Below are 16746 nucleotides of genomic sequence, written 5' to 3'. Positions count from 1 at the left end.
CATTCTCTGAATGCAGCTATCCACCAAATTCTTCCAAATTGACGATTTATTAGCACCACCAAAGAGAGGGATTCCAAGGTATTTTCCAGGAGCCCACCAACCTTCATTCCCATAATCTGAGAAATCTCCCTTCGTTTCCCCACACCCGTGTTATAGAAAAATATTTCTGATTTTCTCTAGTTGATCTTCTGACCTGACCATCGAGAATACTTATCAAGTGTGCTCCTCATAATTCTTGCTTCCCTTAAAGATGCCTCCCCAAGGAGCAACCTGTCATTAACAAACTGTAAATGAGTAATAGCCCTAACACCCTGAGCAACCTTCACACCTTTCCACAAGCCATCATCTCTTTTCTTTGTAATCAAATGGCCAAATGCTTCAGCCATGATAATAAAGAGAAAGGGGGAAATGGGATCACCTTGTCTTAAACCCCTAGATGTCTCAAAAAACCCCTGCGGACTCCCATTAACCAAATTGAAAAACGGGGGGAACAAACAACTCTTTCTCCAATTGATCCAATCGAGACAAAAACAAAACTTCCGCATCACCGCAAACAAAAAGCTCCAATTTACTTTGTCGTAGGCCTTTTATATATCAAGCTTGACGATCATTCTATCTGTTTTTGCAACTCTTATCGAATCAATGGCCTCATGAGCTATTGTGATGCCACAATTGATCTATTCGGAGCAAACCCACTCTGTTCTTCAGATATAATACCATTCAAAACAGTCTTCAATCGATTAGCAATCACTTTTGAAATGATTTTATAAACAATATTGCATAGGGAGATGGGACGAAAATCCTCAAACGAAGAGATAGATTGCTTTTTGGGGACTAAAGCAATGAAGGTATTGTTAAAATCTTTCAAAATCAAACCCCCCTCTCAAGACTTGTCAACCACTTTCCACAGATCCATTGCAAAAAGATCCCATAATTTTTGAAAGAAAGCAGCCGGGAAGCCATCTGGGCCAGGAGCTTTTTCACCACCTAAACCAAAAAGAGCCACCTTTACTTCTTCTAGGGAGACTTTGTTCATCAAGAAACTGTTTTGAGTAGCAGAAACACATTCAGGTATAATCTCAAGAGTATCCTCGCCCTCAAAATTCCTCTCATCATCCTCCTTGAGAAGTTGTTGGAAAAAGCTTACAGCCGCATCCTCAATGCGCTTCTGATTGGTCCCTTCAACACCATCCTTATTAATAATACAATTTTTTTTTTGCAAGACTGCCTTACTTTAACAGAGCTATGAAAGAATTTGGTGTTTCTATCACCCTCCTTCAGCCAAGTTTCACGAGACTTCTGTCTCCAGAAAATATCCTCTCTAGCTAAGAGCTCCTTATAATCCTGATTGAGGCGCTTTTCCTCTAGAAAATCCACCTCTGTCATGCCAATCTAGATCACTCGACTATGAATAGCTTCCAGCTCCTTTTCAATGGATAATTTCTCAGTAAACACGTTTTTAAAATTCACCCTGTTCCACTTTTTAAGACATTCTTTAAGGTACTGCAACTTCTTGAAAAAAATGAAGGCCTGATTACCTTTCTAGTCAGGCGAGCATCTTCACCATTCCTCCACCAAGTCTCTAAACCCCTCAGCCGGTAACCACATTACTTCAAATTTAAATGGGCATCTTGCTTGGGCAAAATCATCTTGAATCCGGAGACAGATCAGATAATGATTTGATCCATGAATAGGCAGGATCATTGCTTTAGTCAACCATGAGTGCGTAACCCAATTACCAGCCAAGAAAAAACGGTCCAATTTTTCCGGGTAAAATCTCCTTCCTTGAAATTCACTTCAGCTAAACCACTCTCCATCACAAAATTGTTGAAGTCTTGTTGCACCCGACTAAGAGCTAAGGAGCCACCTTTTTTATCCATCGGAGAAAGTGTGGTATAAAAGTCCTCCCCCAGGACACAAATATGCTCTCCAATATTGAGAATGGTTTCTGACAGCTCTTCCCATAGTCTCTCTTTTCGATTGTGCTAGTAGGCCCATAAATAGTAAACAACTCAAATTCACAATGCAGAACTTTCAAGAAAGCACTCACCCATTGCCAGTGTCTTTCCAATCTTATCACAGTAATCTCCATGGTGGATTCATTCCATAGAATCCCCAAACCCCTTGAAGCACCACAAGCTTCAGAGAAGATACTTCCCCATCTCTGAAAGCGCAACTTGAATAGCCAAACATCATCACCCTTCAACTTCGGTTTTTGCAAAAGTAGAATATCTGGGCGCACCTAATCAAGACTCCGCTTGATAAGGTGCTGTTTGTCAGGGGCATTGTAGCCTTTGACATTCCACGATATGCACCTCATTGCCTCCGGGAAGAGTCATAATCTCTTCCAGATCTCAGTGTGGTTTGACCCTTTGCACTGCCTGCAATCACAAGCCTTTCCCTGTTGGATTTAGCACCTCTCGTTCTTTTCTCCCCAATCTTTGGTTTTTGCTGCTTGGATTTAGTTTGGTTTAAAGATCTCACACCCATCAGTCCCACATCTTCCTGCATGCCAAGATCTTCCAAGGTATTATCACCATCTTCTGACTCTACAGAGTCTGACTCCTTCTCCGGCGAACCCAGATCTCTGCTATCATCCTCATTGAAATGCAAAGACCTAATTGGGGAGATCTGTATATCTTTATAAATTCCATCGTCAAAGTCCACTTCACCACAATCCTCTCGACCATTATTCCTTGCACCATTTTCTTCTCCCAATCGCGGATTCTAATCCAAATTAGAAGGTAGACCTGGGTTCAAACCTCTCTTATGGAGCGAGCAACTTGAAACCTTGCCAGGGCTATAACCATCACCTTCCCCCTTAAAGCCTTTGTCTTCCGGATCTAACATTCTCATAGCAGTGGCATCTTCATTATTCATCTGAATAGTTCCGCTATCCCCCACATCCTTACTCGAACGCTCCTTACCACAATTCAAATTTTCTAAATTCCCTGTCAAAGCCGTACATGCTTGGAGATCCTTACTGCCTCCCAAGGTCCGATCCTTCTTCCCTTCAGCCATATGGTTACTTATAATCACTCGTTGACAGTCCTCATCCTTTTGTGCCTCTATTTCTCCATTACCCGAGATCTCTGGATTAGGGTATTCCTGAATCTCATTCCCATTATCCTTAGAACCTACACCCTCATCCTGTGGGACCATCTTCTCCAGGGGCTTATCACCTATTCCCTCTCCTACTATTATACTCTGTCAGACTAATCAACAAATCCTGTAGTTGATTCTGACTCAAACTCTTCCCCTTATTACCATTCTGACACTCATCTTCCAAGTGTCCCTTTTTCTTGCATAGCACACAAATGTCCATAAGATCTTCTACCTCAATAGTCTGTCTCCAGACTCCATCAGATTTCAGCTCAACAAATTGTGGCAACAGATGTGCAGCCTGCCACTGAATACATATCCTGGCATACATGCTAAGCCACCCAGTTTATCCCCTATCATCTTGAGTGTTTGAGTATCTCAATATTTATGCGGAAGATTATAGAGCCGAATCCACAAGGGTACTACATCAATTTCCTCCTTTTTTGGGTCAAAGTTCGGTTTCCAATCCTTGATAAAAAACCCTTTTCCGCCCATCATAAACGGCCCACTATTCAGGATCCATTCCTTATCCTTCTCACTCAGGCTTATGACCAGATAAAAACCATTTGGGAGTGTTTTCAAAACGTAGGCTTCCCCCAGTTAGCATCAACCCAAGACCATACTCTTGAAGAGGCCGGCCATTCCCCATTCCATTTCATAAAAAAGGCCCTACTCTTCAAAATACTAACAGATAGTTTCCATTCATGATTATCTATAACCAAAGAGACCACATGCGAATGCTCTGGCTCTGAGCATACCTTTTTTGTTGACGGCTCTGCATCCTGATGCACTGGCTTCCAAAATTTTTTCTATATCGATTTAAAGTCTACTCAAGGGCTCGAATGAATGGTGGTGTAACCCCATTTGTTACGCTCCCATTCCCGTCCTTTGCGAATGAAAGTGCTTCGGCCATTCGCAGATTTAGAGGATCTGTTTCCCTGCCCCTGCCATGCCCAAAGCGGAGGGCACCATTCCCTGTTCTGGTATCCCTCAATCCTTTGGCCCCCGTAGTGCCATATCCTTCTCTGTCGACCATCCCCATGAAACCCTAGCTCCGCCATTCTAATTATGAAAGTTATTTAATTAAATTCAATAAATAAATAAATATTATAATAATAACCTTATTAATAATAAAATAAAATTAATACATTTACTCAAATGAAAGATTGGTATTAATTGGTACAAGATGAATATTGATTTTTGCATTATACCCTTGTTGCCAGCCATACACTTTCATAAGGGAACCCTGATACTAAAGGAGACAATTTCTGATTTAAGAAGCTGTCATGTCTGACTTTATTTTATCTTACTTGGCCTGGCCACCGCATATTCTCTCAAAAGAAAATATATTATGAGACACCTTATTTGGACCGCAGCCCGTTAAAAGTATATCACAAGCAATATTAATATTAAGGTGCCAAGATAATAAAGGCATTTAAATTAATTTAATTAAATTATTAACAGCAATTAGTAAAGAAAAGGTGCAACTCTTGCAAAGGGCAGAAATGTTGAAGGGGTGTGCCTCCTTCAAGAATAAAGATAGAAAAGGGAGATGGAACTCAATTATAAGAGGCATCCATGGGATATCTGCCCAACTGAGACTCAGAATGTGATCAGAATAAGATCAGACAATAAATTAAAAAATATGAGTTTATATTCAGGAAAGACATCCACGATGAATCAGCCAATGAAAAGAAGAAATATTTTGCAGAATTAAGGGAGATCCAGGGCAAACCTAGAAGAGAATAAGGGTTTAGATCAGAAATTCAAATGCAATCTGCATAAACCGAATAAGAGCTTATTTGGCATTAATTTGATTAATGATGCATCGCTGTTTATGACTGTCCCTGCTCATTACTGATTAATGATATGCTACAGTTGTTTTATTCTGGGTGTTCTCAGCCATGATAGAGGGAGAAGGAATTGCAGGTAGAGGAAAATGGTGTTGGGGTCACCCTCCAAGTACGCCACCTCATGGTATATGACTGGGGAGTTCCATGAGGCCAAAGGGGTACAAGTGTACTGCCATTGGGCTTGGAGAGGTTGTTTTTCCAGGGCACCCTATTGCAAACACCTCCATACTCTCTATCATGGTCCATGAATGCATCAGGAATGTTCAATCATGGAAATAGGATAGAAGTGGCAAGGTTGAGGAAAACGGTGATAGGATACCTCCCTAGGCATTCCACCTCATATGGATGGCATGGGCCACATGAGGCCAAGGGGGATAAGGTTTGCCCTTGGGCCTAGGGTAGAGGGTCTCTAGGGCACCCCACTTAACCATCCTATCTTAGCTTCCCTATGATTTGAACCTTCGCAAAGTATTTAAGCAATCTTGTGACTAGATGTCTACATGAATGTTTATACTTTCTGATTAAGGAAATCTGTTTTAATGAATTATGGTAATGAAATGATCCCTAACTTGTTGCAGGGTCTCAATCGGAGTAAAAGGTACCTCTAAACCCTACCTTGTTTCAATTAATAAGTGTGATCTAGGGCAGAATTTGGGCATTTACTATTTGGGTATAATTTGGGGACATCACATAAATTCAATTACTATTGTTTAATTTAGTGAAAGAATACTCTTGTAAATAAATTATTTATTGATATTGTTATTTTTGAGCAAAATTTAGGTATATCCCAAAAGGGGACATTGCATTTCTTGAAGAAAACCAAGGGAATAAGCTAGATGGTGCTCAATAGTAGTTAATTAAATCTTCTCTAGTGCGATATCATGTCCCCTTTTTGGACTAAAGAAATAATATAATAATGTAAATTAAACTGCTTAAATATTTACTTTAAAATATTAAAAAATACAATTTATATTTAATTATTAAATTAAAAATCTCCTCAAAGTAAATATTGTAAAGTGATTTTAAAAGGTGACTTAAATTGTTTTATAAAGTGTTGCTAAGACAAGGGGCAAAGTGAATTATTAAACTAAAAAGAAAACGAATATCCAGAGACCTCTTTTGGAGGGCTAGAAATAGCAAACATGTGACTATAAATGGGGTTGGGCTTGAGGAAAGGGATCCGTTGTTTTGCTGAAAACCCTTTCCTGAAGTTGAGCGTTTGTGTTCATCTTTTGGCTAGAGGATGGAATCCCTCTTAATGACAAAATTAGAGGGCAATAATTCTCTCAGTTTCAAGTTTGGATTTGGGGACAAAAACCTTCTTATCTCATAGGGGTGATTCCATCCAAGGATTGCTCTTCTGCAGAAAGATAGTCTTAAGAGCATATTGAGGATTTTTTGAGTTGTGCCAAAAAGTAAAGGATTTCAGTTGGTTTGGGATTTCCAAATGCAAATCTTGAGGCTATACCCCTCTCTATAGCCGTGAATACGAGAGTTTAAAATTTTAAACATCTCTCTTAAGATGCTATTGAAGAACACGTTTAGTGCCATATTTATGAGTGACATAGACACAATAGCCACCTACTTAATAAAGATCACAAAACTTCGTGATTAGCTTATTGTACTTTGGGCAAAGTTGGAGGATTAGGAGTTGGTGTCCATAGCCTTCATGTTCTCCATTCTAGGATCCATTTATTCAGTTTGTTTGTGGTTGTGAAAAGATTCACACTTTTGAGAAACTGTAGGATGATTTCATCTAGGAAGAAACTAGACTTGAATCAACTTAAGTCAGAATGGAAGATAGTTAGAACCAATTCGTTATTATAAAGATGAGGAAATCTGGCAAGAGAGGACTTTGGAAGGGTTATAGAGAAAAGGAGGAGGAATCAAATTCTTCTCAACAGGGGAAGAAAGACTTTAGCCATATCAAGTGTTTAAAATTCCAGAAGAATGGTCACTATCCCTCCAAGTGTCTTGTGAATAAATAGGGGAAGGGCAAGCAACAACAAAAGAAGCAATTTGTAGATTGTTTCAGTAGTGGATGAGCTTGCATCTAGGCTTGAGACGACTTTTTCCACGGTGTCATGCTTATCTACGAACACCATTTTTGGTGTAGGGTGGTATGTGGATAGTGGAGCATCAAGACATGTGACCTTCAATGAGAAGGCTTTTAGTAGACTTTTGGAGTGGAAGTCAAGTATATAGGTAGAGCTTGGTGATGATGCTACATATCCTATTATAGGGATTGGACTTGTTTCTTTCCACATGCCTTCAAGTGATGTTATTGATCGTCGTAATGCCTTGTATGTTCTTGGATTAACTAAGAATCTACTTTTAGTTTCAGCCATGCTAGATTTGATGTGTATGGCTAAGTTTGATGATCAAGAAGTTATCATCATAACTCATAGCTAGGAATTTGTTCAAGTTATGGCTAGAGGAATTCAGGAGGGAGATCTGTACAAGGCGATTGCTAATTTGATCAAATAAGAAGACTTAATAGACGACAATAATAAATTGTGTCTCTTGGCACAAGAAATTTAGCCATTTGCACTATGGAGCTTTACCTCTCTTGAGAGATATGGTGCACCGGTTGCCTAAATTCAAGGTAGAGAAGACTGGAATATGCAAGGGATGTGCACTTGGCAAACACATCAAGATTGCTTTTCCTAGCATCAAGTGAAAAAAGAGATTCTTGATCTAATTTAATCAGATGTTTGTGGACCTATGTTAGTGTAAATTAGATGTTTGTGGACCTATGTTAGTGACTTCATTGGCAGGAAACATTTACTATGTTTCATTTATTGACAGTTCTTTAAGGAAAACTTGGATTTATTTTATTAAGACCAATGTAATGTCCCCTCTTGGAATTGCCCAAAACTAACAGTCCCATCTAACTCTAAGGAAGAAATTTACTTACAGTTTTAACTTTACAAAACATTATCAAATGTAGTACATGATGTAAAGCAATAACATTAATAATCATTGAGAGGGTAGATTGATATAAGAACATCTATATTTATAGGAAATAATGTTAGATGCCAATTTTCATAATTCCATATAAACGAATACCTGTTTTATGCCCTAAATAGAGTGGAATGAGTTTTAGGAATGCCTGGTAATCCGGAGTGGAGTCCTGCAAATAGGTTAGGAGAGATGAAATAATATATACAGTAATTTTTTTTTGAGCAAAAGGCCGAAGCCTATGGTATATTAATATTGAAAAAGAAAGTTACAATAAATACAAAGAAATATTGATCAATTGAGGGAAACCACCCTCAGAAAAGGATCAACCGGAAACTATAAAACCCTTACCAGAAGCTATTTGAAACAAGTGTAGTTTCAAAAATTTCGAAAGCCCATCTATCAACACCCAAGAGATAGATACAAGACCAGACTGAGGTAATTACATCACAATATATTTGATAGAAGCTGCCATATCAAAATGTGTTTGCAGGCGAAGGGAAAAGCTGCAGAGAATGAGCTATTCATACCAAAAACATGAGCCACCGTACAACCAAGGAAATAAAGAACTCCATATGTTGAAGCTATTAATCTTGGAGCCACCATTGACCAAAATCAAATGGCTATCTCAGAGAAGTCCAACCATGACTCAAGCTGGAAGCCACAAGTAGTGGAAGATAGTATACAAAATGGAGAGTCCATATGCTGAGAAGGAATAAGTGTACGAAGCTAGTGGAATACAGATTCAAAAAGCCAACATTTTGCAAATTGTGTCGCTGAAGTACCAAAACTTGATCATATAGCATAATAGTTTGAAACTCATATACCGATCATATAGCATAATAGTTTGAAACTCATATACCAGATTCCTGAGACGAAGTTATGTCCATAGGGAGAGGGAAAGAAGCTGGGGAACCATGTGGATCGATGAGAGCATGAGCGTAGAGTTCTCTCATGGCATGGAATTTGTACAACCACCACGGAGAGCAGGGGTTCCCCAATCTGGGACGCATATGTATGAGCCCAAGAGAGAAAAGGAACAGGGTTGCTGTATCTCAAATTATTGATGAAGGAAATCCACAGAGACCTTGCCACCGAATCCTCCAGAATTTCAAGCCTGTTTAAAAAACCACCGATCCAACCATCACCATTAAACAAATTATAACTTGCCAGCTGAGCATTTATTTTGACCCAGTTGAAGTGTGCAGGGTGCACAAAACTCCCAATCAACAGCTTTGTAAAGTCTGTAGACCATGACAAATTCATAGCCATGGTAGCCAACCGAGAAACTGCAACAGTCGGGAGAACAAAATGGTTGACCGCTAACCATTTCTCGCCAAGCACCATCTGCAGAGCCCATTGAATATTTGCACAAGGAATGGTAAAGGCATCATTTAATTCGAACTGGTTAATATTCCCTTGAGGCCAAAAAACATGGAAATTACCCTGCAAATCAACTTTGTTTACCATGTTGAGATGTTTGGGAAACAAGGAAACTTGAATGCAAAGCTTGAAGACAATCTCAGCCAAAAAAAGGAGATCGAAATCCGGTCAGCACATGTAGAGGCAATTAATTGAAACCACAGGACTGCCATCGAATGTGTGAAAATGCAACCTCACACAGCGGCAATCACCAAAATGCTCCAACTGTCCAGGAAACGTACTCACCATGAGCAGTTAGCCATCATTCCACAGTAGCCAAATCTTAAGTTTTTGTGCGATTTAAATAAGCATGAGATGGAGGAGTACAAAAATGATCTCATCTCCCATGGACAGCCATGGAATACGTACCGATATAGAATAAAAGGCTAATCATGACCAAATGAGGAAAAAAGACAATGGAAACGAGTGTCGCTGCCAAGATTATAAGCAACATGACTGCCAAGACAAAAGCGGCCGCCAAGGAATTCAATGATTTCAATTAAATCTCAACCACCCAAAACACAATTGAAACTGCAAAAATCACAAAAACAGAGAACCTATTCATAAAAAATGTTATCTATATCCATTCTGATTTTATTCTCAAGGCCTGGTATGAGCAGCATATCAGACATAGAGAGAATTCATTTGCCTGCCTTTCATCCTATTATATTACCACTTCATCTACAACTACTTTGTTGAGGTCTGCAATCTTCTGGACTTCATTGGGAGATAAGATCTGTTCACCTTCCTGAAGGCTGCAACCTTGATTAGCCAGACAATCTGCAACATGGTTAGCTTCTCTAAAACAATGCATAATTGTATAATTCTTAAATTTTTTCATGATTGAAATGGCTTCTTGAATAATGTAGTTTATTTTCCAGCTTGCCGACTCAAATCCTTTAAGAGCCGAAATAACATTCATGGAGCCCCCCTCGATCACTAGGTTCTGAATATGGTATGCAGTATTGCATACATGATTATAACAGATTCTAATAGCTGTGCTTATGTATCTAAGTAAGATGTAGGTTCATTCTAAAGACTTGATAATGTAATGAGCATAGGCTAGAATGACCAAGTGTGGTGGTCAAGAAACTCCCCATCTAGGCTCAAGGCTAGACTAAGCCCCCTTGACCCCACGTGACCCATGCCATTGATGAGGTGGCTACCCAGTGAAGTGTCCTATCACCATTTTCCTCCACTTGTCATACCTGTCCTATGTTCCACATTTACGTACCCATTCAGTATGACAGAGGGAGGAGGGCTGTCACAGTAAGGTGCCCAGGAATTCTATACTTCATAGGCCCAAGAGCAGCATCCTTGTACCCCCTTGGCCTCATGGGACTCCCTGGTCTTAAACCATGAGGTGGCATGCCTATGAAATAACCTCAACACCGTTTTCCTAACTGTAACTCCTCTCCTTTCTATCATATCAGTAACACTTAGAATATTTGATTCAGGTCCATTAAATTGATATGAACATAGTGTATTTTCAGAACATTAATCAGTATAAATATGCAGAATGCCGACATGATTATCAGAAATATGTAGACACTGTATGCAGAAACTTATCATAAATATTGTTACAGGATTTTATGTGTATGTAATATGTATACAGGGATGCATACCGATTGTTCTTATTTACTGAACTTTGGAAGTGCTTAGTATATTATCTCCTTATTCTGATCCGAAAGTGTTATCTTTTTTGTTATTGCTGGGTGGATGGATTCTTCAAACCTTCGATGCCCTTAATGACCACGTTCTTTCTCCTTTTAAACCTGTGAAGGGTGGTGTCTTATTCAAGGGCAGCGACTCCTTATAAGTTGCTGCCTTTAGTCATCCTTAACCATTGCTTATTAACTTATTAAGTGTGTTTTAATACCAATCGATGGTTTTCAAATATTGGATCATTAATTTGTTACTATGTTGATTACTGAAATAAACAAATAGACAAGTAATCTTAAACAAGTAATATCAATATTAAAGATATCAATGGTCATAATCTTTGAAGAAAATCATTAATGTCTAATATCAATTTACTGATTGACTAAATACCATTTTGTAGGATACATTTAATTTTTTTGTAAACTCTTGAAATCAAGACATAATTTTCACTTACAACATGGAAGGGGATATGACAATCCTTCTCTCCTAAATTTGTTGGTCCTCAAGCAACTTTAAATTAGGATGATCAAACACATCAGGTCCTTCCCATGTCCATCCTCGACGGGTAGACCGTTCCATTTGACAATGTACTCTTCAATGGTTTTATTTCTCAACCTTTTTTGTTGTACATTGAGTATTGTTTCTGGTTCCAAGATGAGTTTGCCCTCATCATCAAGTGGAGGCAGTTCTGTGCATGGATTGAGATGCTGCCCTAATACCTTTTTAAGGCGAGATACATGAATGTGATGTCCCCTTCTAGTTGACATCTGTCAACTGAGTATATTAGCCTATCACTGACCCTCGTAGGCTGATGAGGTTGGTTAGAGGGTCCTCCGGAGTGATTCGTCATCTTCAGAGTGGGCACTCCAGGACTGGTTTTCGTTTGAGGTCTCCAGGACTCCGTTTGAGATACTTTCTATATTTACCAGTCCTATTTATAGCCAGTGGGTTGGGCAGGGGCAGAGTCTGGTTTGGCAATCTCCAGTTCAGACGGCAGGCAATTCTGATGAATACTTAGAGATATTAATATTTAATTATTTTAATTAAATATTAAATGGCGAACTTTTAATGTTTTAATGTTTTAAAAGTCACTTTAAGTTATAACTTAAGTGAGGGTCTATTTCTCATTAGATGGGGCTAGTTTTTATATTAAATGGAAAGTGATTTATGTTTGACACTTCAATAGTCAAAAAATAAATAATAAAAGTTAAAACTTCATTAAAGGCCAAATCGCACCTTTCTTGGGAATCGTGCCAAACCCTAAGTGGAGAAGATTAAAGAAGATTTTAGGTCTTCTTTTCATTAGGCTAAGTTTTGATATTTTTGATTGGAGCTCTGAGAGGAGTTTTTGGCCAAGGCTTTCAGCAGAAGATTCTTCTGCAGTGATCGGAGGTATCGGTGCAGGAAAACGTGGGATTCTTGTACAACAACATCAGAGGCTGTGAAATATCAGTTGATCTTGCTTATTCAGTTGGTTTCATTCAGGGACCAAGTTTGTGCTAATTAGTCAGAGAGGCACTGTCAATCTTCAGTGTTTTGTGCAGCAACAAGAGGGAAAACAGAGATACACAAAGGGAATATTATTTGGTGGCTGTACGGTTGCTTGGGAGTTGTGCCAATCACCTGAAGGAGACTGCGATCTGCATGTTGCAAAAATATATTAGAAATAAGTAGAAGGTGCACCTAGCTTGGAGTCTTCCATTAAGCTATCATGCAAGCTGTTTGGGCCAGTTTGGAATAAGTTACAGCATGCTGTCATAATGGACTGTGTATGACCAGCAAGAAAGAAATAAGGGTTTTCAGAATTTCTTGGTATTTATCAGTTTCCTCTCTAGTATTGTTTGTTTATGTATTGAGGATAAATAAAGGTTGAATAAATGTAATAAGGGTTTGATCAGTTTACTATTGAATTATAATTGATTTCTAGCAATTCCCCATAGTTGCTTTTTGAGCTTGTAATAGTCAAAGTTATACTTGCTGTTCAAAAAATTGCAAAGAACAAACTTAAAACGCAACAGGTTCAACTAAACTTCAGTTGTCAAAGTTGAGGGCCTTTTGAGGTTCTTACAATGAAACACATTGTGGATTCTACTATTTGAGGGCAATTCTAATTCATAAGCTACCTCCCTGATCCTTCTTAACACTTTATATGGTTCATAGAAGCGGGGCTTAAGCTTCTCTTCTCCACTAACCATATCCCCAACCTCAAATGTTCGTTCAGTTCTTTTCTTGTCAGCATACACCTTTTGCTGATTTTGGGCTTGGAGAAGATTATCCCCAAGTACATTCATAATATCCATGCTTTCTTGAATAAAGTCTCTGGCCCCTTGGACTCGACATTCAGAATGAATCAAGTCTCCAAATGATGTTGCTGTGTATCCATACAAAGCTTTGAAAGAGCTCATTCCTATAGACATATGATGAGTTGTATTATAGTAGTATTCTACCAAGTGAAGCCACTTAATCCATGCGTTTTGTTTCCCGGTGACCTAATTTCGTAGATATCCTTCCAACCATTTATTTACAATTTCAGTCTGCCCATCTGTTTGTGGATGGTAACTCATGTTGGGGGTTAATTCTGTCCCGGCTAGCCCGAAAAGTTCTTGCCTAAAGAGACTAAGGAAACGACTGTCCCGATCACTCACAATGCTTTGGGGTAATCCGTGTAGTCTAAAAACTTCTTTGAAGAAAACCTCAGCTACTTGAGGTGCTCTAAATTCTGTGGATATGGCCATGAAGTGGGCATATTTCGTCATTCGATCAACTACTACATAAATACAATCTTTCTCTTGTACTTTGGGCAGTCTTGTTATAAAGTCCATGGATATGCTTTCCCATTTTTGATTAGGTATAGGCAAAGGTTGAAGTAACCCTGTTGGATATGTATGCTCATCCTTGTTCCGTTGACATATCATGCATTCATTTACATGTTTCAATTCATCTCCTTCAAGACCCTTCCATGTGATTCTCTCTCTAACTTGTTTATAGGTCTTGTAATATCCCTGATGGCTTGGCGAGGGATTGTCATGATAATTTTTCAAGATTTCTTTTTTTACCTTTGACTCTGGAGTGATGAACACTCGATCTTTATAGAAGATGAAGTCATCTATAACCTTATACCTTTTGTCTTGTATTTTCCCTTCAATTAAATCAGTTGAGAATGTTTCTTTAGCATATTCGGTGAGTATAGATGTTTTCCAATCAGTAGATAATGTGGTTATTGCATTTAGATGGGGTCTTCGAGACAGTGTGTCTACTACGATGTTATTTTTGCCCTTCATATATTCAATGTCAAAATCATATGCTTGCAACTTACCCACTTTTGTTGTCTATCATTTAGGTACTTTTGACTTGGGAAAAACCTCAAGCTATTGTGATCAGTCTTCACAATGAACCTTCCACAAATCAAATACTGCCTAAATTTTGCTAGGGCATACATAATTGCCAACATCTTTTTATCGTAAACTGAGTATGATCTTTCGATGTCCTTGAGTTTTTTGCTTTCAAAAGCTATGGGATGTTTATTCTGCATCAATACTGCTCCAATTCCTTCCCCTGAAGCATCACAATATAGCTCAAAGGGTAAAGAGAAATCTGGTATGGCTAGTACAGGGGAGGAACTCATAACCTCCTTGAGTTTTTTGAAAGCTGCTTGGGCCTCTTCACTCCATGTGAAAGCTCCTTTTTTAGTTAGATCAGTAAGTGGCGCCGAAAGTTTTGAGAAACCCTTTACAAATCTCTTGTAATAACTGCAAAGACTCAAAAATCCTGGAAGGTGCATAAGGGTTTTGGGTTTTGGCCAACTTTGAATTGCTTCTATCTTTTCTTCATCCACCTTTACTCCTTGTGCACTAATTTTGTGTCCTAAGTATAGGATTTCCTCCATGCCAAGTTCACATTTAGACAGTTTGGCTTATAGGGAATTTTGTTCAAGTATCCCTAACACTTCATCAACATGTTTTAGATGTTCTTCCCAAGTTTTTTTGTAGATCAAAATGTCATCAAAGAAAACCAATAAGAACTTTCTTAGCCGATCTCTAAAAATGTGGTTCATACAAGATTGAAAAGTGGTAGGGGAATTGGTTTTTATCTTTTCTTGTTCTTTTTGTTTTCATCATTAGTAGTTTACCAATTGTGAAATCTTATATAGTAGAACGGTGTGTCTCGGTTGCGAGAATTTAGGAAAAAAGCAAGATAATTGAATATAACTCACATTGTCGAACCATTAAGTTGGTTCTTTTATTAAATCTTTATTCACTTAAATAGTATGCTCTTATCCATCTGATGGTGTAATGATTGCCTGATTTCTTTTTCAAGAGAAGATTAAATTGTGAAGCTTCTAGAACTATGGGGACTTATAGTGTTCCCTCTAATTTGTCATCAAGGCATTTGAGCATGCATTGTTTCAATAATCACCAGTGATGAGGGCTTTTCTAAGAACAATATTTCTCAGCTTTAGACGTCTGTATTTTCCAGGTGTGGCCCCTGTCAGTACATGGTCCCTATTTTGGAGGATGTTGGTCGTAGAATGAAAGACAAGATCCGTGTGGTAATTGATATTTTGTAAGATACATTCATTCATATAAATCTCCTCCAAATTTCACTTTCTGATGGACTAAATAATTTGCAGGTCAAAATTGATACGGAGAAGTATCCAAGCCTTGCCAGTCGATATGATGTGCAAGCCTTGCCTACTTTCATTCTGTTCAAAAATGGGCAGCCTTTTGATCGACTTGTGGGTTTCAATGACACTTCTTGCTGATAATATCATTGTTTTTCCTTGCATCATACCGGTAACAGCTATACGGTGGTTAAGGCTTTGTGCTAACTTCCTCTTTCAAAAGGCACTGATTTGAGCATAAATTGATGCATGCAGGAAGGAGCTATACCAGCAGATCAACTAATTGGTCGGATTGAAAAGCTTCTTCAAGCAGCTAAATAGAACTCACTAGAATTGAATTCTTACTCATCTAATTTGGCGTTAATAGCATCTTCTTGGTGTAAAATGAAAGTTCAGTTGAATTCTTCAAATATTTTAGTGTGACTAATTTAACTGTGAGACATGCTATGGATTCTGCAGGCATGGCAGCATTAGGTATCAAGTTTTCTCATATTATAAAAGCCTGTCCAGTATCACAGTTGTATTCTTTGTTTTTTCAGATCTTGCCATTTTTCAATATTTTGAACTGTAGCTTGTTGTACCATAACTTCCTCCATTATATGGTCCGTGCCTCATCATAAGCAAGTTACACAACTTCTTTACCCGTTCATTTATTTGTATGGTAATGTGATTTTATACTATTTAAAAAAAATGATATTTGATTACCAAAAAGAAATAGTCTAGTTACAATATATGTGACCAAGGTAGCTACATTACATAAGCCCCACATCATTTTTCTGTTTATTCATTGTTAGAACATAATGTTTTTAGGGGTCATGTGTTCTAATGTAAGGTTATTAAGCCTTATATATTATATGTTTTTTTAAGCTGATCTCTTTTGAAATAATTATAATCTAATATTATTAGATAATGTTTTTAGGGGTCATGCCTTTATAATATTTATATATTGTTCTAATGTAAAGTTATTAAGCCTATTATATGCTTTTTTAAGCTTATCCCTTTTGAAATAATTATAATCTTATATTATTAGATTATTAATAATTTATGAACAGGGGCTGTTGAAATGGTGTGATTAGTGAAGCTACCCTTCCTCCTATATTTAAGGAAGTTCTCTTTCATTTGAGT

General features: G+C 38.1%; 1 protein-coding gene across 2 annotated transcripts in view; it reads left to right on the top strand.

Annotated features, from left to right (window-relative positions):
* Positions 1 to 16270, top strand: part of LOC131035889 (thioredoxin Y, chloroplastic) — a 46576-nt gene extending 30306 nt beyond the window's left edge. The window contains exons 3-5 of one of the 2 annotated variants that reach the window (XM_057967650.2): positions 15477 to 15549; positions 15631 to 15735; positions 15877 to 16270. In XM_057967650.2, coding sequence (XP_057823633.2) covers positions 15477 to 15549; positions 15631 to 15735; positions 15877 to 15942 — 244 coding nt within the window. In that variant the 3' untranslated portion in view covers positions 15943 to 16270. Of the gene's footprint in view, positions 1 to 15476; positions 15550 to 15630; positions 15794 to 15876 lie in introns of both variants that reach the window. The other variant, XM_057967651.2, reaches the window with a different exon arrangement.
* Positions 16271 to 16746: the final 476 nt, after the last annotated feature.

Source organism: Cryptomeria japonica, chromosome 8, assembly GCF_030272615.1.
Source record: "Cryptomeria japonica chromosome 8, Sugi_1.0, whole genome shotgun sequence".
In the NCBI taxonomy this organism is placed as follows: Eukaryota; Viridiplantae; Streptophyta; class Pinopsida; order Cupressales; family Cupressaceae; genus Cryptomeria; species Cryptomeria japonica.
This window is presented reverse-complemented; position numbering and strand designations above follow the sequence as displayed.